Source organism: Meriones unguiculatus, chromosome 4, assembly GCF_030254825.1.
Source record: "Meriones unguiculatus strain TT.TT164.6M chromosome 4, Bangor_MerUng_6.1, whole genome shotgun sequence".
NCBI classification, from domain to species: Eukaryota; Metazoa; Chordata; class Mammalia; order Rodentia; family Muridae; genus Meriones; species Meriones unguiculatus.
In genome coordinates this window covers 94,958,527-94,986,225 of record NC_083352.1, presented here as the reverse complement: position 1 = coordinate 94,986,225, position 27,699 = coordinate 94,958,527, and the positions used below count along the sequence as shown (strand labels likewise).

At 48.9% G+C, this 27,699-nt stretch overlaps 1 protein-coding gene and 1 long non-coding RNA gene across 2 annotated transcripts in view; one reads left to right on the top strand and one right to left on the bottom strand.

Annotated features, from left to right (window-relative positions):
- The window catches only part of LOC132653704 (uncharacterized), a 45,124-nt gene extending 38,313 nt beyond the window's left edge, over positions 1–6,811 (top strand). Inside the window, exons 7-8 of the long non-coding RNA XR_009591504.1 lie at positions 3,246–3,320; positions 5,298–6,811. This is a non-coding gene — a long non-coding RNA (uncharacterized LOC132653704). The remainder of the gene's footprint in view (positions 1–3,245; positions 3,321–5,297) is intronic.
- Ccdc60 (coiled-coil domain containing 60) overlaps positions 1–27,699 on the bottom strand; it is a 155,245-nt gene that overhangs the window by 83,508 nt on the left and 44,038 nt on the right. Inside the window, exon 2 of the mRNA XM_060382538.1 lies at positions 3,946–4,025. Within this exon, the coding sequence (XP_060238521.1) occupies positions 3,946–4,025 (80 nt within the window). The remainder of the gene's footprint in view (positions 1–3,945; positions 4,026–27,699) is intronic.

Below are 27,699 nucleotides of genomic sequence, written 5' to 3'. Positions count from 1 at the left end.
TGGTATCTTTTTTTTTTTTTTCTAACAATTCACCTCTCTTAATTGGGACAGACTCATTGCATACGTATGTGCGCACATGTGTGTGTAATTGTGTGCAGTCATGTGTTACAACTCTCTGCTAGGCAACTTTCTCTGGGAAACGGAACTCTTTCTTCTCAAGGGGATTTCCCGATTCCTTAACTGTCAGCGGGCCCCCACCGACATGGCTGTTTCTTGGTTTCATTCTCAAGGCTCTTCTGTGTGTCCCTGTCTTCCTGTCTCACGTTCCTCTGTCTAGCAGGCTGACCCTGTCTATATGATGAAGATGTTAAATTCTAGCTTATTCTGGATCTGAGAGAACCATGTCAGGCACCTGTGACAGGCTCCCTCAGTCAGCTGGCGGATGTCAGAAAAGCCACCGCATTGCCTGTCCATCAAGCCTCCCCAGTCTCCTGAGCTGGTGGCATCTCCCACCTTTGTCTTTCTTGAGGCTTATCCCAGAGGTATGCCAGTGAGTGTTCACCAAACGGTTCCTCTGGGCAGGGCAGGAGGCAGTGAAACCCTGATTTGCTTCTTGATCTCCATCCCATAAATACGCCCATCATGGTTTATTTGGGGGTAATAAGCCATCAGCAGGCCCAGAACTGGGGAGGGCATTTGCTTCAACGTTCTGTTTTTGTTATTTTTCTGTGATGGAATGCCCCAACTGGAATCAACTAGGCTTATCCTGGCTGACAGCTGTGGAGGGGAGGTGGTCAGCTATGGTGGGGTGTAGCTGTGGGAGCCCAAGGTTGTCCTGGCTGTTGGGAAGCAGAGACAGAAACAGGAAGTGTGGCTCAGCCATAAAACCTCAAGGCTGGATCCTAACGATCAACCTCCCCCAGGGACGCTCTGCCTTCTAAATGTCCATAGGCCCCTGCAATAGCACCACCCCCTGGGGCCCGTGTGTTCAAACATGGGGCCTGTGGACATTTCACATTTACTGCAATGCTCTTTCCACACAGATGTTTTAACCGCCGACAACCATGAGAGACTAGAGAAGAGTGAAATGTATAAAGGCATTGAGAAGGGGTGAGTGGGGGCAGAGAGTGGGTTCCTGGGGAAGCATGAGGACCTGCACTCAAATCCCCAGAACTCACGCAGAAAACCAGGAGTGGTTGCAAGTGTGCCTGTTAAGCCCAGCCCAGCGGAGGGTAGAGGCAGGGGGACTGATTGCTAGGAGGGTTGGTGACCACCATCCCAACTCCAACTTCACTGAGAGACCCCGTCTCAAGGGGATAGGTGGAAAGTGACAGAGTGAAACATGCAATGCCCTCCCTTTGGCCTCTATGTATGTGTGTGGACATCACACCCACATATACACGTGTGTACACCACATACACACATACACATGCAAGCATACATATGTACACACACATACATGCACATGCACAAGGGATGGCTTGCCAGTGTCTATTATTTGTGTTTTAATATTTCTTTATAAATTTAAATAATCGCTGTGTTTAAATAAGTAACTTGTAAATTTCCTGAAAATTTAATGATGGATTCTAGGTCAAAGCTGGCTCACCCAGGCTTGTCAGCTTCCTAAGCCTAGGCCACCCTGATTTAGACAGGAATCTGGGGCTTGCACAGCTCCAGGCACCCATAGGCTTCTAAGACATTACCAGCTGCCAGCAGGAAATGTGGGATTGTGGGAAGCCTCTCTTCTTGGTGCCTGGAGAGTCTGGTGTCCCTTCTCAAGGGGACTCTGAGTTGGCATCTACTGGTAAGAATGGACGTTTGATCAATTAAGAGGGTATAAACTGCTCTTGCAGAGAGCCCAAGCCACAGGATCCAATGCCCTCTTACTCACGGAAGCAAATGCACACACACACACACACACACGTGCTCATAACTGAAAATAAAAAAGAAAATCTTAAAAAAGAATAGACGTGGGCATCATGGTTTTCACGAGGCCTGGTCGATTCTTCATTTGGGCCTCACTTTAGATCCAACTACCTGTAAAGCCTGGGCTCTCTTCCAGGTGGCACCATGGAGGAACTTACTGCAAGACCCCTCAGCCACAAAATCCTCATTGCCTCCTGTTACATCTACTGCCAGATAATGTCCTGGCTTCTCCATCTCACCCCTCACTAGTCTCTAGCCTCCAGGGTCTCAAGGCACCAGCTGCAAAAGCCCTCATAACACGGTTTCAGACACAACTGAGGCCAGTATGTCCTAGCCCTGGATTCTGAGAGTGGAGTTCAGGTGTCGCCCCTGAGCTCAGATCACCCTGAGGCCATCACCTGCAGGAGAACTGCAGCATCCGCTGTGACATTACTGAACTGCTGCCTTCCCAGAGCGCCACCTGCTGTTTGGGTTTTCCCACAGCTGCAGAGGCTGAAGTAAGTGCAGGAAAAGGTACAGACAACAGGCTCCAGTTTGCCCAGGAACATATACCCCTTCCTGGTTTGCTGAGTGGCCACCTGCTTGCTTCGTCTTCGGGCAGCCTCCTGTTCTGTGCATGAATTTCTGACCTTTCTCCCTTTTTCTTATAAGGACACAGACTGGATAAGGACACTTGACCCCATTTAACCTCAAGTACCTCTTTCGTGGCCCTTGTTCCAAATAAAGTCACATGGGGCTTCAACACTGACTTTCTCCTGGGTATGGAGGGGAGGCTAGCCAGACCCTTGAAACCTGGCTGGTGCGTGTCGGTGTGTGCTTCAGCTAGGAAGCACACCGTAGACTTTAAGTTGCTGCTTGTTCTTTACCATCGCTCTCCCTGTATCTTGTAGAATATCCTAGTTTGCTCTCTGTGGCTGTAGTGAAACACTGACCAAAAGCAACTGGGGCGGGGGGGAGGTGTTTATCTGGATTGCAACTCTCGGCTGTAGGCCATCATTTTGGGGGCGTCTTGAAGTAGCTGGTCCCATGACATCCACAGTCACGGGCAGAGAGACATGAATGCATGCATGCCTACTGCTCAGCTTGCCTTCTCCTCATCCTTCCGTCCAGGACCCAGACCGTGGAATAATGCTGCACACACTCAGTTAAGAAAAAGCCTTCACAGTCATGGCCATAGGCTGATCCAATCTAGACAGTTCTTCATTGAGACCCTCTTCCCAAGCAATTCTATATTGTGTTAAGTTGACAATCAAAACTCAATATCACACTAACTGAGGAGCTATGTTTCCAGCCCTAATTTTTTAAAATACAATTTGAGTGATAGCATTTTGGGTGAAATAAAACATTACTGAAATTGCTTCCATCTGTTCCTTTTCCAGTGTGGAGGGATGGTCACAAACTTGAAGACTATACCAGGAGTGTAGACAGGGCCGCCTGTCATGTGGAAAGGGAAGGTTGGTCTTGGGCTATTTTTTGATGCCTTGCTTAGCCATATTACCTCTCTTCCACCCCCTGCCTTCCATCCTCCACTTGGGCTCATCCATCAGTTCTACACTGCTGGATAAAGGCAAGGGACCTTCTAGGTGATGAGGGCTAAAGAAAGAAAATGACTTGTGCCCCTCCTTATAGTCTGGCTTGGCAGAAGGGGATCCTCCATGTTCTCTTCCCAGCACACCTCATGTATGTTTTGTGTCAAAGCAAAAGGATTAAAAAAAAAGGTATTCCCATCTGTTACTCCAAAGCCCTATTTTACCATTCTGTCAGCTCCCTAAAAGGAACTAAGGGGTTGGGGGGGGCAGTTTTATCTAGGAGCTGACAAGATGGCTCAGTGGCAAAGGAGCTTGCTCCCAAGTGTGAGGACTCCAGAAACCCATAAAAAATCCAGTTGGGTATGTTGGAGCACCTGTAATTCTCCCCAAGATGTAAAACCAAAATAGAGATCTTCTCTGCTCTTTTCAAGATTACCCTCTTGTAAGTCTTCCAATGGATGTCGGAGGACCGACTTAGCCCTGCCCCCGTCCCCAGTATGACTGGTAGTGTTTTCTGGCTCACAAGTCATCCTTTACAGGGGTCACCTACCGGCTTCGTACGAGATCCTTTTTGAGGTTCATTATTTCCTTGTTCATAGTCCTATAGCTTGTCACTGTCTTGTCTGGGACCTGGTGGGCAAAGACAGGAGATGAGAGGAAAGAGGACATTAATACAGTTTGCTCCAGGTGAATCTACATTAACAGAGGCCCCTGTTTCTAGTAAGATAATCAATTTGCAAAGAGAAAAGTTCTACTCCAGTTCATGTCTTGGGAGGCTCTGAGCTGTCACCGGTTGGGCATTTTGTTTTGAGTCTATGTCAGGGTTAGGGTGCCTGGTACAGAAGAATGGCTCTGGTCTAAAAGCTTGTGGGGAACATGTGTAAAAACCTTTCAGAAAGACCACTCACCGAGGTCTTCTGAGTGCTTTGGAAGTGAGTGTGCCTCTAGAGCCAACATCTGTGGTGAAGCATCTTGCAAGAGAATATTCCTGACAGGGATGCCGAGGCCCGTCAGTGAGACCACACAGTCGCATCTCCCATAGGAGAAGACAAACAGTTCTGATGCACCCAGACAGCAGACAATTAAAAGTGACATTCTTCCAACACATAATTGGGAATAGTTCTACCAGCTATACCACTCCTGGGCTATACCACCCAAAAGATGCTCTGTCATACCACAAGGATATTTGCTCACCTATGTTCAGAGCAACTTTATTTGTAACAACCAGAAGCTGGGAACAACCTAGATACACAATTGAATACTGCCCAGCTATTAAAAACAATGACATCATGAGATTTGCAGGCAAATGGATGGAACTAGAAAATATTATCCTGAGTGAGATAACCCAAACCCAAAAAGACACACATGGTATGTACTCACTTATAAGTCAATATTAGCCAGAAACTATGAGATAACCATCTTAAAATCCACAGACGCAAAGAAGCTAAGTAAGAAGGAGCACCGGAGGGAGGATGCTTAAATCCCACTGTGAAATAAAATAGATATCTGAAGTAGATGAAGGGAGAGAACAGGGTGAGAGAGGGACTGGGGATCACATGGGGGAAAGGAGAAGGCTGGGGGAGAACTGGAATTGGGAGGCATCGCTGGAGGGAGCTGGAAACTCCCAGGAATCTATGTGGGTCCTAGCAATAGGACAGATGGAACCTGAAATGGCCACCATCCATAGCTGGGCAAGACTACCAATGGAAAGATGGGGACACCAACTCAGCCACAAATCCCTCAACCCACAAATTCTCCTGCCTGTAAGATGTGCAGTGATTAAGAAAAAAAAAAAGCAGAAATTGAGGAAATGGCCAACCGATGACTGGCCCAACTTGAGATCTACGCCATGAGAGACAGTTCACCCCTGACACTATTAATGCTATTCTGTTATACTTGCAGACGGGAGTCTACCATAACTCATCTGAGAGAATTCACCCAGCAACTGATGGAAACATGCAGAGACCCACAGCCACACGTTAGGCCGAGCTCATGAAACCTTGAGGAAGAGGGGAGAAAGGATTGAAAAATCCAGAGAGGGTCAAGGACACCACAAGAAAATGTACAGAATCAACTAGCCAGGGCCCCTAGGGCTCACAGACACTGAACCACCAACCAGAGAGCATGCAAGGGATGGACCTAGACCGCCTACACATATGTAACAGTTGTGCAGCTTGGTCTTCATGTGAGATCCTTAACAGCAGGAGCAGGGCCTGCCTTGCTGCCTGCCTCTTGATCCCTTTCCCCTGACTGAGCTGCCCTGTCTAGCCTCAAGAGAACATGAGCCTAATCCTACTGTAACTTGCTAGGCCAAGGTGAGTTGATATTCATGGCAGGTCTCCCCTTCCCTGGGGAGAAAGGTGAGGAGAGAGGGAGGGGCTGGGAAGAGAGGAGGGAAGGGAAGCTCTTAAATAAATAAATTAATGAGAAAAAGGATAAAAATGGCAAAACGGGCTGGAGGGATGGCTCAGTGGTTGAGAACTCTAGCTGTTCTTACAAACCATATGGCATCTCACAACCACCTGTAACTTCAGTACCAGTGAACATATTCCCTCTTCTGGTCTCCATGGGCACTTACATGGAATGAGACATGTTAATCCATGAAAGCACACACACATAAAGAAAAAAGGACAGTGGAGTTTGACAAAGCCCTGTGGGTAGTATTGTACTGAGAAAATTTTTCAAAGACACACAGAGAGGGGAGAGGGAGAGAGAAAAGGAAAGGGGAAGAGAGAGAGAGAGAGAGAACATTGTTGATGGGTGAGAAGAGGTGAGGTGTGTTTTCTATGGTCACATATTAGAATTGTGCTGTGATGCCTATGGCTCTGGGAGGTGAGGAGAGGAGGGGATGGGAGTGGAAGGAAGGGAGAGGAAGGGAGAGAAGGGGAGAAGAATGGGAGGGGAAGGCAGGAGAGGGTAAGCAGGCTTGTGCAACAGGAAGGAACGCTGTGGCAGATGGATGGGAGACAGACGGTGGGAGTATGAAGAGGAGGGCAGAGGCCACTTCCGGAACACTTTGCACTTGATAACTTCCTCCTTCATTAGCCGGTGTGTGACCCCATGCAGGTGGCTCAGAAGGATGAAGAATGCATGTGATGGTTCCCCAGGGTACTTAGGGTGCCACTGCTGCTTGTCTGCTGAAGAAAAGCAGATGGGTGGCCCACAGCTTATCAAGGATCAGTGAAATTCTTGACGTTGTGGAGGTGCTGAGTTGCACCCATGTGGCCACTCTACTTTTCGATTTGGGTGAAACCTTCAGCATGTGAGACATGTCAGCCATCATTCACCTGCAGTTAGGATGCATGGGAACTGCCACCCTCCTGTAGGCTTACGTGAGCACTCTCAGCGTGTCTTGGGAGATGGGGCTGCTGGGCTGGGGTGTTCAGCAGGCTGCAAGTATTAAATGTACTTTTAAACCGTCATTATTGTTGTTGTAATAGTTGTTGTTGTTAGTTCTATGACAGTCTCTCACATGCTTATAACACTCTCTCGTCACCGGCCATTTCCTCACTTCCCTCTCACCCCATCGACTCCGCTTCCAACCAAGTCCCTTTCCTGAATTCATGACTCATGTGTTAGTTTTGTGACCAGTTTTGTTCAACCAGGGACATCTGTGTGACGATTGGAATGGGACTACCTGCTGAAGCCTGGTGGGGTCACCAGTGGGAACCGAACTGAAGGCAATGATTTCCTGGTCCCCTGGATCTATCAACAGAAACAGTTTAGCAGTGAGAGAAGGGGTGTCTGTACTTCTTTACCCTTGCCTGGCTATAGCTGGGCCTATTTTCATGTAGGCCCATGGCAGCCGCTGAGAACTTGTGATTTCAATGTGCCTGGAATGTGGCATTTCCAAACCCTTCTCCCTGTCTAGCGGATGTACTTTTGATTTATAAAATGCCATTTTACAATGGGTTGTTTGAGGTCTAACTGCATTGTCGGTTAAAGCCCGTATAAAGATATAAAAGTTGTGTGGGGCTGCTTTGAGCAAGCTTAACTGGGTATAAAATAATGAGGACACTCACAAAGTTTAGCTCTAGCCATGATTAGCAACCAATCAGGTCATGGGTAATTTACTCATTTCAGCATTCCAGACAGCTTCAAATTTTTGGCTGAGTGTTGGTGGTAAACCCATCAGCCTTCACCCCAGCGGACAGAAGAGGGAGTCTAGACCGACCTTCAGCAAGAATGTGAGAATGAGAAGAACTTTCTTAAGCTTTTATGTCGCACTCACTTGCATTCTCACACACCCAGCGGCCCCTTGCCATCTGTCTGTCTGTCTATTGAAGTGCCTCCCGAGGCCAGAAGAGGGTGCCACTTTCCCTGGGACTGAGTTAACAGACAGCTGTGAGCTGGCATGTAGGTGCTCGGACAAACACTCAGGTCTCTTCAAGAACGGGCTGTGCTCTTAGCTGCTGAACTATCTCTCCAGCCCCCTCACCCTTTTCATACCAGTTCCCTGCTTAGGGGGTCGCCTCCACCCCGCAACAGCACTGAGGTCTTAGGGGATCCCAGCAGTTCTAGCAGCAGGGCCGACAGTGAACGACTGATTCCAACTAGTGCCATCGTATCCCTTAGCTCAATGGCTGGCCCCTAGCTGGTCCTGTGAGCCAGTCTGAGCGAATGAGATGTGGGTGGACAATGCATTTCTACAGGCTTCTGGAAGGCATGAGTGTTAGGTTTTGTAGAAATCGCAGGCGGAGACGGTCCCTCTCTTTTTGAGTTCCCCACTGTATCTTCCTCGTAGATGTGTTGAGGGAACATGTCGCCCTCACAAACAACGGAGAGACAAGTGCACCTTGTCCTGGCGGGGAAGGTAGACATGTTTTGGCTGTGTTGCTGGAGTGATGGTATGCCTATGAGCCTCTCAGCCACCTCCTGTGACATAATGCTCAGGAAGCTGGGGCTGGGTATGATGTATGTGCATATCTGTGTGCCTGTTTTGTGTATACATGCATGTGTGTGAGTGTTGGGTGTGGTGTGCTGTGTGTGTTGTGTGTGGTATGTGTGTATGTTGGTGTGTGGTGTGTGTGTATAGTGTGGTATATGGTGCGTTTGTGCTGTTTGGGTGGTGTACGTGTGTGGTGTATATGTATGTGTGTGATGTGTGGTGTCGTGTATGTGTGTGTAGTGTGGTGTATGTGTGTAATGTGGTATATGGTGCCTTTGTGCTGTTTGGGGTGGTATATGTGTGTGTGTGTGGTGTGATATGTGTGTGTGTGGTCTGTGTTCACCCCCATTGCTATGAGAGAAATATCAGAAATAAGGCACATAGTGCAAGAAAGATTTGTTCTGGCTTGTGATCTTAGGTTCGAGGTTCCTGTCTGTGGCTGGGTCTGTTGCTCTGAGGATGGCGTCAAGGCAGGGGGCCTGGTGGAGGAAGCTGCTCACCTCAAGCCAACCTGAGAGAGGAAGGGGAGGGACTTCTGGAGAAGGAAGGTGAGAAGGGGGAATGAGGGAGAGGGAGAGTAGGGAAAAAGCTGTCGGGAAGGCTAGGGATAAAACATGCTCTTCACAGTCACACCCCACTGGCCTCCTTTTGCTCTCCTAGTTTCCTCACCTCCCAATACTGTCATCAGATCACAAACCCATTAATGGATCGATCCCCTGAATCAGACTTCCTCTATCAGCTAATTCCCAGAAGGCCCTCTTCTGAACATTGCAGAGGGAAGACTTCCAGCTCTGCAGCCCTTCCGTACGGTTCCTCGTGGTGCGGTGACCCCCAACCATAGAGTCATTTCACCGCTACTGCATGACTGTAATTCTTCTGCTGGGATAAATAGTAACACGAATATCTGATATGCCGGATCTCTGATAGGCCACTCACAGGTTGAGAGCCACTGACACAGGGCACAGAGCCTTCAGCACACACAGTCTGATGCGTGTCTGTATGTGAGGGTGTGTGCAGGTGTATGTGTAAATGCATGCACATAGTGTGTGGGTGCAGGGATGTGAGCAGGTACTTGTGTACCAGCCTTGGGTGCCTTCCACTGTGTTTGAGACAAGGCCTCTCGCTGCCCTGGAACTTTGCTAAGTAAGCCACCCTGGCTAGCCAGCCAGCCAGCTTCCAGGAACGCCCTAGCTCTTCCCCAGCCACTCTCACCCTCACCACTGTGGTGTTGGGGTTGGTCTGGTGTTCTGTGTATACAAATGCTAAATTCTGGGTCCCAAGATCTGGTTGCAGCCCAGATGAATGCATTCTCATGTACAACAATCTATCACTGTCTAAATTTTGCTCCCCAGTTATCTCTGATTGGTTAGTAAAAAAGCTGGACAGCCTGTAGCTGGGCAGAAGAGAGGTGGGCAAGACTTCTGTTCCTGGGCTTGGGGTCTCGGAGGGGGTCCATGAGGAGGGAAGAGAAGAAGATAATGAGAAGATGGAGAGAAAGGATATGGCCTGTTGTATGTAGTTTATTAAAGAGAAAGAGCCTTCTATCTGGACTAAAAGGGGGAAATGTAGGAGTAATTGCTTGTGTCTGTATGGAAGTATTGCCTGTCAATAAAAAGCTAATGGCCTGTTAGCCGAGGCAGGAAATAAGGAGAAAGAGAGGAACTCTGGGATATAGTCAGAGGTGGGAGATTCACCTGGGTTCTCTGAGGAACACGGACACAAGGAACTGGAAGGAAGGTAACCAGCCAGGTGGCAGCTGGCTGGTAGGTAAGGTAGGTAACTGGGTGACTGAGTTATGAGCTAGTCACAGAGTGAGCCGCAGCTTTTGGCCTAGGCATATATTCATAAATGCAAGGTCTAGGAGGCATCATTCAGGAGAGCTGGGGTGTGGGAGGAAACACCAGCCACTACACTGCTGGCCTGCACATGCTGCTGTGCCTGGCTTTTAATGTAGGCTCTGGGATCAAACACAGGTCCTCACGCCTGCAAAGCAAGGGTTTTACTCACCGAGCCATCGCCCCAGCTGACAGGCGAACCTTTTGTTGGTCGTGTGGGGGCACTTAGTAACCTAACCAACTTTGAAGTATAATTTAAAATTTTTACTTTATTCTTAAATGCTGTGTCCACCTGTCAGTCTGTGCAGGTGAGTGTGGGTGCCCGTGAGGACCAGAAAGGAGTGGATGTTGGGTACCCTGGAGCTACAGTTACAGGAGGTTGTGAGCCAACCAGCGTGGGGGCTGGGGACTGAATTTGGGTTCTGTGGAAGAGCAGAAGCATTTCTTTTTATCAAGACAGGGTTTCTCTGTGTAGCCATGGCTGTCCTGTAACACACTGTGTAGATCCAAGTTGGCCTCCAACTCAGAGATCCACCTGCCTCAGCCTCCAGAGTCTGGAGCACTCTCGATCACAGAGTCGCCTGTCCAGCCCCAAGTTTCATTGTTTGCATGGGCCGCTGAAGGACCCTTCCCCGTGTGTGAAAACACCAGGAAGAGTCTATGCTGTGTTAGAGGATTTAAAACCCCGGACACATCTAGGGGACAGGAGGTGCCTCTTGGCTCTGCAGGTCGGTCAGCAAACCGCGGTGGGACCTCAGAAAACCACCCCTGCTGTGTTTTGTTTGTTTGTTGTTGTTTAAATGACAGTCACAAACCAGCAGTGACAGTCGTGTGGAAGAGGGAGTTCCTGGTTCTCAGGACACATACAAGTGTCACTTGATATGAACAAAATTAAAGTTTACAAAGTATGAACGAAATTAGAAGTTTATGAAGTATGAACAAAATTAGAAGCTTGTGAAGAATATAAACAAAATTACAAGTTTACAAGGCATCCCAGAATTACTCTTTAAAAGGAAATCTTGCTTTGTAGCCCAGAAAATCCTCAAGCTCACAACCCTCCCAGGTGCAGCCTCCACCCTGGGGCTCCAGAGTTACTTCTTTATATATATGAATGAAAATTTTATATAAATATATAAATATATAGATATATCATATGTAAATATATTACATATTATATAAATATATGAATATATATGAAAAGCCTCAAAAGTGCAGTCCCAGCCCACAGGGCAACACAGGTGTGTCTCATGAGATAGCAATGGGGCTGGGCTGTAGCTCCGTGGTAGAGCGCTTACCTAGCAGCTGCGGAAAAGGCAGCGGTGGCAGCAGCGGTAGCAGCAGCGGCAGCAAGAACAGAAACTGAGGTTGCAGTGGAGCTGCATGGTGATGTCATAGGTCAGTGCACTATTCCCGAGTGGTAATGTTGGAGTCAGCACAACCACTATTCTGCTAATTACTTGAGTGTGCTAGGGGTGGCTCAGTGGTTAGAAGGCTTGCTGCACTAGCTCAAGAATCAGAGTTCAGGTCCCCAGGACCCATAGAGTAGATAGGCATGATGGCCCTCCTGTCATCCAGCCTGGGAAAGTAGAGGTGAGGCATCCCCAGAACGAGCTGGCCAGCGGCACTAGGCACCTCAGTGAGCTCTGGGTTTGACTGAGAGACCTTGTGTATTGAATAGGGCAGAAGAGCAATGGAAGATGATTCCTGGCATTAACCTTGAGGTCTCCATGCGCGCGTGCACGCACACACACACACATGTGCTGGTACACCCAATATACAAGTGACGGCACACGTGCAAGTGGGTATACACACATGCATACCATGTGTTGTGTACCATGCACATACAAAAATGAAAAGACGAAGGATACGGTGAGTGCGGCGAGATGGGACAGCCGCTTGTGGTGGTGGTCCTCCGTGGTCCTGGCCCCCGTGCTGCACTGATAAAAGCTTTTCACTCTAAGCCAGGCCGCCCTGCTGTGCTGCCAGCAGCCTCGGGCGTCCCATGTGTCTCCAGCCTCTTGACTTTACCGTTTTCTTCTGTGACGGATTTAACTTAGGGTGATTTTGTTCCTCAAGAGCTGAGCAACAGAAATTTCTGTCCCCCCCGACCCCCCACATATCCCACAGGTGGGTGGCAGGCTGTACCTGTTTCGTATACGTGTGTTCTATGGTGTCTGGACAGAGGCTGTGTGACCCAACAATGCATTTCTCGGGTGTCCCCATTCCAGGGTGACGCACCGCTGTATGCACGCAGCCTCAGCAAATCCCGCTTCCATCCAGGGAAGTGCGGTAGCTTCCCCACGAGGATGCCGTGCCGTCCTGCAAAATCCTCAACGCCCGGCAAGCACGCATTGGTGACGAGGCCGCGGCTTGCCCACGCTGTGGAGACGGGTCAGTTCTGTTGTTCGGTGCTTCCTGTTGCTGTGGGTGTTTGTTTATTAGTGTAGAAGAGTGGCAGTGGGATATAATTTCAATAGCTTATCCAAGGTGGATAAATAGATCATGGAGAGTGCTCGTATTTCTTTTGTCTAGAGATTTCCAACAATTTTCTATTGTCTCATACAGATGATTTAAAAAAAAAAATTGATGGCTAAGAATTCATGTCGTAATAGAATAATATGGAAGTAAATACGATAAATCAACAATAGAGATGTCATATCAGGGTGTCTGAATTGTAAGTTAATTAAACAATCATTTTGACTGGGGTTGTTCCTTTTCCTAATTTTCTCTAATTTACATATATTAATTCTAATTAAATAATGGTGTCTTTCATGTTTGTAGAGCAATTTTTGACTAATTCTCTTGATGCAGAAAAATATATAAATGTTTAATGCTCATTTAAATTGAGTTGTCTAGAGTCCTGGAATGATGTGAGTGAGCTGTTTTATGCATAGTATCAGGCAGGCTCTGGGTGGGAGGAAAGAGCTCACGCCACACAGCTCTGCAGAAAGACAGGGGCAGTCACAGACGTGTCAGAAGACCCGGAATGTCAGGCAGGGGCAGCAAAGAAAACCCTGGAGATTAGCCAAAGAGAGGCACCTTGGCCAGCCATAAGGCAGGGCTAAGGGAAAGGGTCCTCAGGAACCCTGGGGTCAGCCTGCCTGGCATGGGAGGCAGGTTCAGCTGCAGGTTTTGAGAGAGAGACAGGGAAAGCCTCCCCTCCTCCTACCCTCTGTTCCCTGCTGGAGCTTTCAACTGTTTGAACCTAGGGATCCTGAGAAATGCATTTTTTAACGATAGGCTCCCCATGTGGGGTTCAAGAAATAGAAATAAAGGTCCAAAGGAGATGGTTTGGGGGTTCTGGCATGGGTTCAATAATTGGGTCATAGCTGAGCATGACATAAGTAGCCTTTTGGGCTGGAAGGCTGGCTCTTGCAACAAGGCATAAGCAGCCTTTTGGGCTGGAAGGCTGGCTCTTGCTTTGAGTAAGCAGGTCGCCACAGATCGTAACTTCAGATGGTCCTCATCCTTTGATCCTGAGCCATGTTCCCAGTATTTCCTGCAGCTTTCGGGGACACCCAGAACTGGGGTCTTTCCCTGTCATTTCCTTTGCAAATGTTCATCAAAAGCCACTGTGTTCATGGGCTTTCCATCACTATAACAAATCCCCCGACACGGCCAACTTATAAAGAGAAAAAGATTTGTCTCGCATGATGAGACTGTGATGCACTGGACCCATAGCTTTGAGGCCATGGGGAGGCGGGCGGCACATTATGGTGGAAGAACACAGACGAGCAAACCTCTTACCTCACAAGGACTAAGTAAAAGAGAGAGTAAGCCAGATACCTGGGTTCAGCAATCCCCTTAAAGGGCGTGCCCCAAGGACCTCCTACAGACTCCTTGCTCTTGGTGTCAGACTTTTATCATGAGACTCTGCAGAACATTCCAGACTCTAGGATATCTACCAGCCCCTTAGGTGTCCCTTCCTTTTTTTTTTTTTTTTTAATATTCCACATCATTATAGGTTATCACCCTCCTCCATTAGCATGCCTTTTACGTTGGACCTTCTTGCCTTGTATCCTTGTATTCCATATTAACACTGACATGGGTCTTTTTACCCAGGAGACATAACTTCCAAACAACTCCACACTGAGGAATTTATTCCTGCTACAAAGCTAAAAAACAAAACAAAACAAAAAAAAAAAAAAACCACAGAAAGCTGGGGAACGATAAGAAAGAAAAGGGGAAGGTAAGTGCTGTGAAAAGGCCATACACATCTGTGCTTTTCGCTTTGGGTCATGGCTCTTAGTCTGCTTGTAGGGGACCCACCTTAAGGACAGTTCCCTTTGATTATCTGTCCCTGCTCTTCTTGGGGGTGTCGTCGGCCTTTGGGGCCTCTGGTTTTCCTGTTGCTCTGTGGGTATGAGTGATGGCATTGCTCTCTGTTTCCCGGAAAACAGTCCGTTTTCTGCCTTGTGCATCTCTCCTTCTGCACGTGCCAACGGCATCCCACCTCTGACTGAGGAAGTGAGATGTGCAGAGGATGACCACAAAAGGTGCCTTGTTACATCTGGTGATGGACCACCCTGAAGGCTGATGGGCATGAGCAGGTGGGCAAGTGTGCGGCCTCTAGAGAGAGCCGCTTTCGGAGGTGACTCCTTTGAAGAGAAATGGACTTGGCTGTTGGCTCGAGGCCTGGGTTTATTATTTAGATCTAACCGATGCTAACTGAGCCACACTCACTCCCAGGGCGTCAGTTTCCCCAGCCGTTCAGCAGAGCTTGTGCTAATTCTATCACAACATTCACCCATTCGCTACTACCCATGATCCTAAGGGCATTCCTACTCAAATACGTGATGCCATCTGCCTGTCCCACACTGCAGTCCCCAGTCATAAGGGGCCAGTGGAGACTTAAAAAGGTGAAAAAGACGGCATGCCAGAGTGAGAAAGATGCTGTCGAGTGGCAAAGCCTGGCTGTGGAACTGGGCTCAAGGGACATCAGAGCATTCTCTTTGTAAAAGGCGCTCTGTAGCCCAGGCTTGACTTGAACTCATGATCCTCCTGCCTCAGCCTCCCAGGTGCTGGGGCTGCAGGTGTGCACCCCCACGGCCTGCGAAGCATGTGTTCTTAATAACAACATTCCGCCTCCCTCGCTAGTATCCTGTTACCGTAGTAGGAACTAGCTGTCGATTTAAGAATAGCTTATCCGCTGAATTTTTGTTAGATTTCACCATAAGGACTTCTATGAGGCAGAAAATCAGCACGATCTGCTGAAGGTCACGGCCGGAGAGCCAATCTTCTAAATATCTGTTTTCTCTCTGTTTTATGAAAGGATGTTCCAAACTCATCTTTGTTAGACCTTAAAATATGATCTTCCTGGAGTCAGATTAAGATGGAAATGAATTCCCGTTAAATGTGCCTGAGTTGATACAGACATCAGGGGAACAGCTGGGATGCTCTGAGGAGCTGTGAGGCGGGGGGAGGGAGACTGTTTGAAAAGAGATCAGTGGTGAGCAAGCAAGAGGCTCGGCAAATTCCAGGCTCCTTCTGGGGACCAGACAGGCTCAGTAGGCTGGGGGTGGGCACTTGAGACTTCAGTTTGCAGCTGACAGTGGTTGGTGCGGGCAGTCTCCTTTGGGGGAATGTTTTATTTTATTTTTTGATCATTGTCTTGGGGTTTCTGTTGCTGTGATGAAACACCATGACCAAAAGCAAGTTGGGGAGGAAAGCATTTATTCAGCTGACACTTCCACATCACTGTTCATCACTGAGGGAAGTAGGGACAGGAACCCAGAGGCAGGAGCTGATATAGAGGCCATGGAGGGGTGCTGCTTACTGGCTTGCTTTTCATGGCTTGCTCAGCCTGATTTCTTGTAACACCTGCTCAGAGATGGCATTTCTCACAGTGGGCTGGGCCTTTGCACATCAACTGTTAATCAAGAAAATGCTCCCACAGTCCTACCCACAGGTTACTCTTGTAGAGGCATTTTCTCAGTTAAGACCCTTTCTTCCTGGATAGGTCTAGGCTTGGGTCAAGTTGACAAGAAAAAGCAAGAAAACAAAAACTCTAACAATCACAGACATATGAAGACATAAAATGGGTACCCAGGGATACACAGAGAGAGGGGCCTTGGCACAGGCAAAGGTTTCAAAGTGAAGTATGATGCATTCTATTGAGTCCATCAAGAACCTCTTGGCCGGTAGTCTTCCTCTTTCCCACACTTTCTTACATACTTAGGGGACAGGAAGTCAGATTTGGACATTGAAGAGGTGAAACAATAGAAAAGGAGACTGTCTTCTGGGGGAAGGTATAAGCAAGTTCTTATTAACTCAGGGGAGCTTTTGTGGTGTTAAAGGGCCACAGCCCTGGGGAAGAAAGGGAACAAGGCACCTCTAATGTGGAAAGGTCTGCAGATACCACTCTGGCCATGCTGGGACAAACAGCTCCCATGTGCCCTTGGCATGAGGAATATCCTTCCCTTACTCTCCCGGTTTACACTTGTTTCACCTTCCAAGGAACCCTTCACTGGCATCCTTGGCCCTGTCTTGTCAAAAGGGAACCAAGAGTGACTTCTTCAAGGTCACTAAGATGCTGGTGTGGAGTGCAGCCTCTGGCCTTGTCAGCCTTCTCTGACGTAGAGGTCAGCGAGCTTTGACCTTCTGGACTGGGCCATGGCCAATTCCTTGTAGGACTGCTTCTGTTGCGGCTTCCTGCTCCAACAGCTGCCTTGAGTGATTGTCTTCCTTCCCTAAAGATTTATTCATGTTGTCTTTTTTCCATTCCCAGAGTCAGCCTCAACCACTGCCAGCTGCGGACAACACACACAGCCTCCCACCTCTCTGCTCTTGTTTCTTTTGACTGTCTCTGCAGGCTTTCGAGGGCTCCAAAGTAGCTCCTGCCTGGTCTTCCTTCATCCGGGAACTGTGAGAAACTCGACTCCGGGGCTTGGTACAGGGAGCTTTAATCAGGCTTGCGAAGCAAACATTCCTGTCACCGTCACATGCATTTGTGGCTTTTACACATTGAATCGCAGACCCGGAGTTAAAAAAACAAATAATTTGAGAGAGCGTAGGAGAACGTTTCCAGATAAACTCTTAGCTGACAGCCCGATGGCCTCCGAAGGCCTCCAGGTCATCAAGGGCAGCGATGTGGAGGTTTACCACTAGGTGGTGCTAGAAGCCATCGCTTTCAATCACGTTCCAGTTTCTTTTGATCTGTCTGCCTCTGCCTCTCTCAGCTCTCACTTGATTGAAATGGAAATCGGCTGCCAGCATTGGTGATCCTCCGCCAGCCAGGGACTAAGCTGGCGCGCCAGCAGTCAAGGCACCGGTTTAAAAAAATAATAAAACATGCTAACCTCACTCGGTCTTTTGAAAGACGAGCTATCAGCGGTTACAGCTGTCAGATCCTGGTAACCAACCCAAGTCCTTGTGGTGAGGTGGGAGGCTGTGCTTCATAATCCTGGATGAACTTAGAGAAAGTAAGTTCTGGGGTAGTGCTTAAGTCCCGTGTATTTGAGGATGCAGTGAGATTCTGAGGAAACGAGGGCTTCAGCTCCACTGCCCGCTTCCTGCCAGCAGGAATGGCCATCCGAATGGAGCACGCTGCCATCCTGCCTCGTCAGAGGAACTTAACTGACTGGCCGTGTCTGCCACATCCCTGGAGGAATCGGCCCACAGCTGACTGGCCTGCACCCTCCAGCTGTGAGCCCAAATACGCCTTCGCATCCTTGAGTTGCTTCAGTCAGGGCCTAGCTCAGCCTCCCCGTTGGCACCTAGCTTTTCAACCTCAGCTTTCATGTGGAAAGCCTGTGATCCTCCATGCTGGGGCCGAGCTTAAGCTGCTGGCGACACAGGAAAGAACCAAGAAGGAACAAAAGAGCTGGCTGGAGGTGGTTGGGGCATGAGCCTCGGTGTGACCACGAGGTTCCTGGGGGCGATTTCTACGGCACCTTCCTCAGGATGCTGTGCAGTGCCCATTTAAAGAGACCTCATGTAGGGACACAGAGATTGGCAAGTTGGCAAGGATAGCCCAGGTTTGCTGAGGATAGCCCAGGTTTGCTGAGGATAGCCCCAGTTTCCTGCTGCTACTGCTGCAGCAGCAGTGAATCTTTCCTCCAGCCTCTGGGTACTGAGATTCCAGTCAAATGCTTGAAAAGACCATGCGAGTTTTTGACGGCCTGTGAGTGTGATGGAGGAAGAGAGGTCACCACGGTGGAGGGGGAGAGGACATCGTGTTTCCCAGGGGGCGCATGGCCTGAGCTGGGCAGTCTGCGGCTGCCTCACTCTCAGTGGGGAGGTGCCCTACGGACACCAGACACAGCTGACTGGCTTCTCACACAGCCCGCTGAAATCCAGCAGGGAAGTAGCGCTGACCTCCCCACTCTCCTTTATGTCTGTCTCTTTCCGTCCCTTCCCTGAAGTACGCTATGGAAGCTAGAGCGCTGCTCTCTAAGATTCAGCGTTCTCGATGACCTCTATTATCTCTAGATTCATAAAATCTAGAGAAGGCGCCTCCAAATGCCCCAACAAGGCCTTTCCTCATGTGACAAGTGTTCTGCCCCATATCAGAGAGAGACAGACGGATGGGAGTGTGTATTGTGTGTGTGTGTGTGTATGGCGGGGGGGGGGAATCTCACTAGTCCTAGCTGAAACCTTAATACTAATTTATTAACATCTATCATTCTTTCTCTCCAGTCATTTTTCTCCACCATGATCTATTTCTTTCATAAGAACACATAGTTCTACCTCGGTCTTCGGGCCATCATTCCCAAGACTCCAGTGTCGTGTAAAACAAACAAACAAAAACATGCCTCAATAAACCCGCTGTGTCTTTCTCCTTCAGGTCTGTTTATTATTTGTTTATTCATTTATTTAGGCCACAGCCATGGTTCTGGAGACGGGTGGCAGGAAGGTGTCACCCCTCTCCCCTGCAGCATTTTAGCTCATAGGCATGCAGCCCAGCAGCATGCTTGGGTAAGAGAGCATGACTGGGGGTTGTGGGGGAAAGGGGGTTATGCAGGTTCTTCTGATGACCTAAAACAGGAAAGAAGATGCCTGAAGCTGGCGATGCTGTGAATACGACATGAGAGGTCATTTTAAGATAAGTAATGAAGTGCATTTCATAAAAAAAAAAAAGTTTTTTTAAATGGCTTAAAAACAGACAAATGGGAGACAGCTAAAAACACGTCTCTTCTGTCTTGTCAGTGAGTTGTTTCCATTTTTCTCTAAAGATGTCTAGTCTAATTACCAAGTTTTGTGGATCACTTCTAGAGAGTTTATATAATCGCTCACTCACACACACACCCTCCCCCCTCGAGAGCATGCATGCATGCACACATACACACAGCAAAGAGTTTGTCATGTAAGCATGAGGAACTGAACCCACAGAAAAATGCTGGGTGCAGAACATGCCTGTGACACCTGCACTGAAGAGATGAAGAGGGGGTGGGGGTGCCTGGGGCTCCACGGCCACCTAGCCAAATCAGTGAGCTCCAGGCGAAGTGAGAGGCTCTGCCTTAAAAAATAAGGTGGAGAGTGATTGAGGGAGACACCCAATATTTCCCTCTAGCCTATACACATAAGTGTATACACACACACATACACACACACACACACACACACACACACGTTCAGATTTTGTTTTCTCCCACATTCATTTCTGGTACGAAGCTTCCAAGATGGCTCCTGCAACCTCTTTTCCCACTTCTTTGTGTAATCCTTTCCCTTGGGAGGTGGGCTGGGCCTAGTAACTCTCTTGGAATGAGTAGAAAATGACAGAAATGGTGGCTTCTGAGATTGGATGGCAGAGGGGCCATGGCCTCTACCTTGGCCATTGGAGCTTGCTCTGGGTGAATCCAGCCTTTCTTTGGAAGAGAGACCCCTGTAACAAGGAACTGAGATCTCTGCCAGAGTCAGTGAGCATCTGCTAAGAGCCAAGCGAATGAGCTCAGAAGCCACTTCTCTACACAAGCAGCCCAAGAGGCCACTTGCCCTGGGGCCATCTTGGTTGGGGTAGAGACACCCCGGGCCAGAGGCTGGCAGCGGGGGCACCCCTGGATTCCCGGCCTACAGCAGCTGGAGGTGATGAATGTTTGTTGTCTTAAGCCGCCCGCTTCTGGAGCACTCTACCACACAGCAATACATCACCTAAATGCGGCCACGGGGGACTGAGCCCTCCCTGGGAATCAGGTGGTGCTTGGGGTTATGTAAACCCACTTAACTTCTCTTCAGGGTCTAATCACAGCTTTAACAGAACTTCCCAGACCATAGCACTCTCAACACTCTCCGAGGTGTGTGCTGGCCCAGACGTGGCTTGTGGCAGCATCGTTCCATGCCCAGCTTACCACAGGGGACAGCTGACCACACAGTAACTCTAAATATCAACTTGTGTTACTAGTACAGATTCGTGTGACTCACTGTGGTCCTTTCACACATGTAAACACCATGCTTTGCTCATGCCTACCCTGCCTTCTACCCTCTCTTGCCGCCTTCTCTCTCCCAACTGTTCCTTCCTCAATGGTCTATCATCTTTACTTCCGATCATTTAATTTTTTCCCCAGATATGACAGTAATTGTATGTTTTTTTAACATGTATATGTATGTGACTGTGTGACTTATGCATACATGCTATATTATTCCTTGAGGCAGGGTCTGTCACGTGCTAAGATGTCGGCCGACAAAGCCCAGAGATCCTGCTGTCTCCACCCCTGCCCAGTGCTGGTGTTAAAGGTGTGTGCACTGCCCTGCCCAACTTTCTGCGTGGGTGCTGAGGATTTGAACTGAGTGTGACATGTGTATGCAGCAAGTGCTCTTGACCACAGGGCCATCTCTCTAGCCACTGCTATTTAGTCTTTCTCTATTTGGCTTATTTCACTTAATCAACATGATATCCTCTGGCTCCATGCCTTTCCCTACAAATGGCCTAACATAGCGTCCTACTGTGGATATATTATCCAAACTGAATCAACTATATATGTGAGCAGTCTTTGCTTTGTTCTTACTCCTCTGTTAATCTGCATCCAGGCTGATTCCTGGTGTCTTGGCGATTGGGAACCACACCCCAGAAATGGTGTTCCTCAGGTGTGTGGACTTCAGTTCCTCTGGATGTATAATATCAAGAAGTCACACAGCTGGAGCAGCTGGAGCGGGTGGTGGTTCTAATTTTAGATTTTTGAGGAGCTTCCGCCCTGATTCCCACAGTCACAGCATTAATTTATATTCCCCACCAATGGTATGTGAGAGTTCCCTTTACCCACCCACCCCGTTGTTGCCAGGCTTGGTTTTTTGCTGTTGAGACTTTGGTATGCATGCTAAACTTTGCATCTTATCTTAATTTCTCAGTGCACTTGGTCGTACAGCTTCCATATTGCCATGCTTCATGTCCATGTCTCTGCCCAGCATGACAAAGAAAGTCGGAATGTTCCCTTCCATGGCTCTAGACGTCCCTTGTGTGGTGTCCTGGGCTGGCCCTGCTGGCATCTTAGGGACTGATCTGGCATTTTTTAGATGGCTGAGCAGATGTTTGTCCCCAGCTGTTCTCAAAGCCGTGTTTTGAGCTGGTGTGTTCTGGACAGCAAAGGGAACACAAGCAGCGAGTGAAGGGGCTGGACAAACACGGACTCCAGCTGCAGCTGTGGTGGCCTCACTTCTCAGCCCCTGGAGGAAGAGCTTAACGCCGCTAAGCTGCTTCCTGGAGCTCCCAGCTTCAGCCCTCGGTTGGCAAGTGGGTCAAAATTTGAGTTTCAAGATTCTGCTTATGTTTATGAAGTACAAAGAAAAGCAAACAGCTTCAATTTAAAATCTCCTCGCTGTATTCGGCTTAGCTCTTCTCTCTCTTGCATTCATATTTTAAACACAATGCCTAAACCCACCGATTTAAGTGAATCTTCTTTTCGTGCTGTAAATCGTGTCTTTTCTCTCTCTCTCTGCTGGCCTTCAGCCATGCAATGTGTGCAGGGAGTGTGACCTTGTCACGCTGCATCTTTGGTCTAGGGCACAATGCCAATCACTGAGTGGTTTCCTGGCAGTTGTTTGTTGAGTGAGTGGCTGAACGGATGAGAACATCAATTTGCTGATTTTTAACTTCTGGACTCAACTCAGAGACGAAGCCTGGAAGTCCCAGTCACAGGTGTATAACTGAGTAAGAAAGCAATTGACCCTGGCAATGATGAGGCGGCGTAAGGTATACAGGGGGTTGGTAAAATGACCACCTGTAAGGTAAGGGACCAATGATGCTATCTTTATGGTGGGTGGAGAAGGGAACATTTGTATGTAACATATTTTTAAAAGTTATAGGATTCAAGGCTGGAAAGATGACCCAGCAGTTAAGAGTACTGGCAGCTCTTGCAGAGGACCTGGATCCGGTTCCCGGCACCTAACTGACGGCTCACAACCGTCTCTAACTGCAGTTCCAGGGGAGTAGATTTCCTCTTCTGGTCTCCTCAGGCACTACATACATGCATGTGGCACTCATACATGCACTCAAGCAAAACGCTCATACACACAAAATGAGAATAAAGTTTTTGAAAAAGTATGGAATCCACAGGGGGAACTAAAGGCAGCAATTGCCTTTGAGGGAATAGGCCCTGGAGACAGGAAGTGGTGTGGAAGGCAGGGGCGCCTGGACTCATCTCTCACAGCGGGTCACTGGCATTCTAAGTGTAGGCGGGCTGAGACGTGCAGGTCGAACTTGGAGCCGTCTACACACATGCACATTGACTGTTCTGTGTCTCTGTGATGGGGTGCCTGACAGAAGCGAGTCAAGGGAGACAGAGTCACCTTGGATCCGGGTTTCAGTCCATTGTGGCAGCAGTCTGGGGGCAGGTGCTGTCCACCTGGGGAGCGGAGAGCAGGGCAGGAACTAGGGATCAGCTGTCACCTTCAAAGCAAACCCCCTGGGGGTGGGGGATGATGTCTGCCCCTTAGACCCCACCCAATGTGAATGAGACAGGTTCTCCACTCAAGCAGAGAACTCTGGGTGTGCACGTTAATTGGTATGGCTGGAGGGTGGACAGTGTAATTTGTTTCCTGATTCTTCCCCAGTACTAGAACATGGAGGATGCTTTCCCGAAGGGGGGCTTCCTTGGGGAGGCATAGCTTGTACAAACTGTGACCCAGTCAGGCGGGAGAATTGGAAAGGCACATGCTGCTGTGGCTAAGTTCCCCTTTCTCCCAGCACCCACTCACAGGAAGGTGGGTTCCTGCCTTGGATTCCCACCTGTCTTGAAGGGTCTGTTTCTTTGCTTGTGACTTTTGCTTTGAATAAACTTCAGCTCTGCCTGACGGTCAACAACTCTTCCCTGACTTTTGAGCCTTGAATTGGTGGGGGACACAAACCCAGCCTTGTACCCCCAGACTGCGGCTCCACATCCTCAAGTTTTCCTGGCCTCCCAAAATGGCTCTTGTCAGCTGAGGAGAAAAATCTTCAAAACATGAACCCATGGGGGACAATTTTACACCCAAACCATGACACCCAAAATGTCATGGCTGCCCTGGGCGAAGGTATGAAGGAAGGGGACTGGGTAAAGGAGAAGGACTCCTGTTCTTCAATATATATTTATGTAGTATTTTTCAAGCTTGTCACGCTTTCTATTTTCTAAAATATTGAAAGGGTTTGAGGACCCTTGTTGGGATTAAAACACAGAGCCCCACTTTGTTTCCACAAAAATCAACACGCATGGAGGGCACCGGTAATATCCATCTGCATTTCAGAGTCAAGACAAAATTAATTTGGAAAAGAAAATGCGGCCGGGGAACAGAGTTAGCCACCTCAGGAAATCCGGGGAAATGTAATTGAGTAAGAATTATCTCCTTAATTACTTCTGACCAAATCAATAACAACGCCAGATGAGAAGCCACAGCCACCAATGAGGATCAAGCCGCCGAGGAACTGACTGGGGTTCAGACTTGTTTGAAAAGCAGAGCGTCTTCCTTTCCAATGTTAGCAAACGCTGTTTCCTGGGGGTGGGGCCAGGCAGGCCAGGATCAGACAGGCGCTTGCAAGCTGCCAGCTTCTTATTTTCAGATGTGAAATGCTGAACCAGGGAGAACCCTTCAAAGGGGTGGGAGTGGGGTGCCTTTGATGGTATCAAATACTCATTTTCATGCCTTCCCAGGCCTTCATGCCTTCACCATGCAAATCAGAGAGAGGTGAGCAAGGGCCAGGGGAGGTGGGAGGCAGAGCATAGCATCAGGCAGGGCTTAGCTTGGATGTATGGAGGTGGAGGAGGCTGTGAGGTTCTGGGCTTGGAGAGCCCCTGCTGGGCGCTCTTCTTCTATCTCTCAGGGTTTGGGTGCTGGGTTAAGGTCCTATCTGGAGCTGATTCAAGGCTGGCCCCCTTTGCTTGGCCTCAGACATCCCCTCCTCTTCATGCTGTTGGAGGCTCTTGACAATTGGCTACAGTCTCCTTTCTTTCTTCCTACGCTCTGTACCTTATTCTGTGCTCTCCCAACCCTATCAGTGAATCATCTCCACTGTCCAAGACATTAGATTCAATCCATAAACAAAAAGAAAAAAAGAAAAAACACAAACAAACAAACAAAAACAAAACAACAAAAGACTTCCGGCTGGGTGTGGTGACTGACACCTACAATACCAGAACACAGGAGGCTGAGACCGGGATTGCCGCTAGTTTGTGTCCAGCCTGGCCTACATAGTGAGTTTCAACCTAGTCAAGGCTATATAATGGGACCTTGACTCAACCCCCAGCCTCCCCCCAATAAAACAACCCAAACCTCACAACCAAACCACCACCGCCACAACACACACCCTTCTTGAACGCCGTCTCAGAGAGTAGATGGACAGGACAGGCCGTTGCTGTGCGGTGTAGTGTGGCAGTCAGGATTAAAGGACCTGACTTCCAGTTCTGGACATGCTCAGGAGGGACTGGTGGGGATAAGCATGTGAGTGACACTGTGGGTTTGCTAATTAGCCCAATTTCATCCCCGCACATCGGATCCACACAGCAGAACATACACTGCATCCCACCAATATGTGCGCTTCTTTTCAACGAAAGCATAAAATAGGTAAGTAAGGGGAGGAAGATGGTGTGCCAAGAGCGGGTGCAGAGGGGAGGTGTGCCAAGAGCCTGTGCAGAGGGGAGCCGGAGCCGGAGGAGCAAAGGTGATGCTGTCTAAATGCAGCATCCAAGGAGGGCTCAGAAGGGGAAGAGTGGTGAGGAGAGGAAGGGTAGTTTGGGACCTCCTCCTTTGTCCTCCTCCACTTCCTCCTCTCCTCCTCCTCCTCTCCTTCTCCTCCTCTCCTCCTCCTCTTCTTCTTCCTCCTTCTTCTGCCACTAATGCCATCACAGATGTCCCACACTCGGAATGCTGCTTCCGTCTTATTATCCCCTAAAGGCCCCGCCTCCATTACCATGAGCATGGGACTTGTGGGACTGACTTCGCAGTCCATGGCATTCAGGAGCCGCACGAGGCCACAGCGGGCCCCAACCTAACCCGCGCACTGGCCATGCAGGCAGCTTTCCTTCCTGTGAGTCTTCAACAGTGTTCCCAAGGACACACAGCTGCAGGCAAGACAACACAGAGCCTCACCTGCCTGTGTGCCAGCTGCTAGACATGCTGAGTCAAAAAGAAGGATGTGAGGTGGCTCCTACAGATCTGTGTTCGCTGCCCAGTGTCACCGGCACACAGGAGAGCGAAGGTGAGCTGAGGTTTCCCCATGGGCAGAATAGAAATAGTCCCAGGGCCCCGCTTCACAGGGCTCCAGTGGAGACTCAGTCAGCTGATGTATACAGAATGTCAGACCTGGGCTTACGGTGATGGGGCCCAGGAAATTCCACTTGTTAATGTTGTAATTAATTTCTGTAATTAATAAGAGGTACTGTTAATGAAGAGGTGAGACACAGGTGAGCCACGACAGGACCTCAGGCCAGGCATGGAATTATGGCGGCTGTTGGTCCGCTGGGCTCGTGGGTGAGCTAGGGTTATTATCTGGCCCCTGCTCTTGACACCAGAGTTTTATGAGGTTTAATTGCAAGTTTTATAATGTGCTGCGCACTTTGATGATCTAGAAACAGGGAAGTGTGGTGGCGGAATAGTTATATAATCCCCACAGCTGAGGATCTTGAAAAGGATTCTCAACTTCCAGGGAAATGTCAATTGATGAGAGCCATCCAATGAAAGAAGACTAAGTTCTTAATATCCGGCGTCACTATAGAAGCCCCCAGGCAGGGTGTCTGGGCATCTTTAGATGGTCTCAGTGCTTAAGCAAGGGGAGGGGGTACCAAAGGAGATCCAGAGATCTGGGGAGTGTTTGAGCTCCCTCATGGCCAAGAACACATCATGTTTGCCAGTGGATCTCAAGTCTTGAGACACGGTTTGACATGGAACAACTGCTAAATAAATGCCTGATGGGTAGGTGGATGGATGAACATATGTGTAGACAGAGGGAAGGATAGGGGAGAGATGGGTGGCCAGATGAGTGAGAGGAAGGATGGATGGCTGAGCAGAAGGAAAGATGGATAGTCAGATAGGAACGATAGGTGAGTGGGGAGAAGAGATGACAAATGCATGGTAGGATGGACAAACGGGTAGAGATAGATAGGTGGGTGGACAGATAGATGGGTATGTGAGCCAAGGAAAGGATGGACAGACAGAGGGATGGGCAAATGGATGTGTGGAGAGATAGATAAAAGGACACAGGAAATGATGGACAGAATGTTTAACCTACTAGAGATTGGGTAGATTTGAACTCATAGACTTAGGGTCAAAGTAGGAGGAGAGTCGCAACAGGGATTGGAAAAGAAGGCTTAATAGGCATCATTGCAACACAGAAGGACATTTGACCCTTTTGGAGGCGCCCTGCTCATTGAGGTTGCAGTTCTGGTCAGGATAACCATTGTGAGCTCGGCAGGACCCCCTGCCCTCAGCAGGGTCCCCTGCTCTCTGCCTGACTTCATCTGGAGAGTGTCTTCAGACACAGACTCCCCTAACTGTATTTGATAAGTGGCTTCTGACACAGCTACTCCCCTCCCCTCCCCGGGCCTATATGTTAATTAGTTATTGTGTTTCTAGTCTCATGATAGGAACGTACTGTATAATGCAAATCAAGTGTCCTTGAAGTGCCTAGTTCCAAACAATTATGTGCACCTATTCTTGGGGCCCTCTACCCACTCCCCAAGGGGTATAACCTTTGTTCTCTGGAATTAAAGTTGAACTAGCCAGGCTGCTGGGAGGAAGGCCCTAGGCAGGAGGAGAACCAACATGACCCCACAAACACAGACCTACTTGGGTTATCAGCTAAGAGACCACTGGACTTCAGTTTTCTTTCCCAGTCTAGCGAGGTCTAAATATATCGTTTTCTCTGTTAATCATGCCAGTTGAGAGCCACACAGCCTCCTGCTGCTTTGACCCACGAAAACCAACTCTGAGACTAATTTATACGTATAGGAATAACAGGAGGCATTACTCAGCCTTGAAAATGGGGTGCGTGTATTGGGCAGCGCTCAGCTCAGACAGAGGCTTGGCTTGTAGAGTGGCTGCAGGCGCCTATGAGGCATCGGTGTCGTCCTATCCTCAGATCCCGTGTACAGCAGCCTCCTGTTCTAACCACGCTGGGGGGACCTGCTGGCCGAGTAGGATGCCCTAATAACTCCCCGTGGGGTTGTTGGGGAGAACGGAG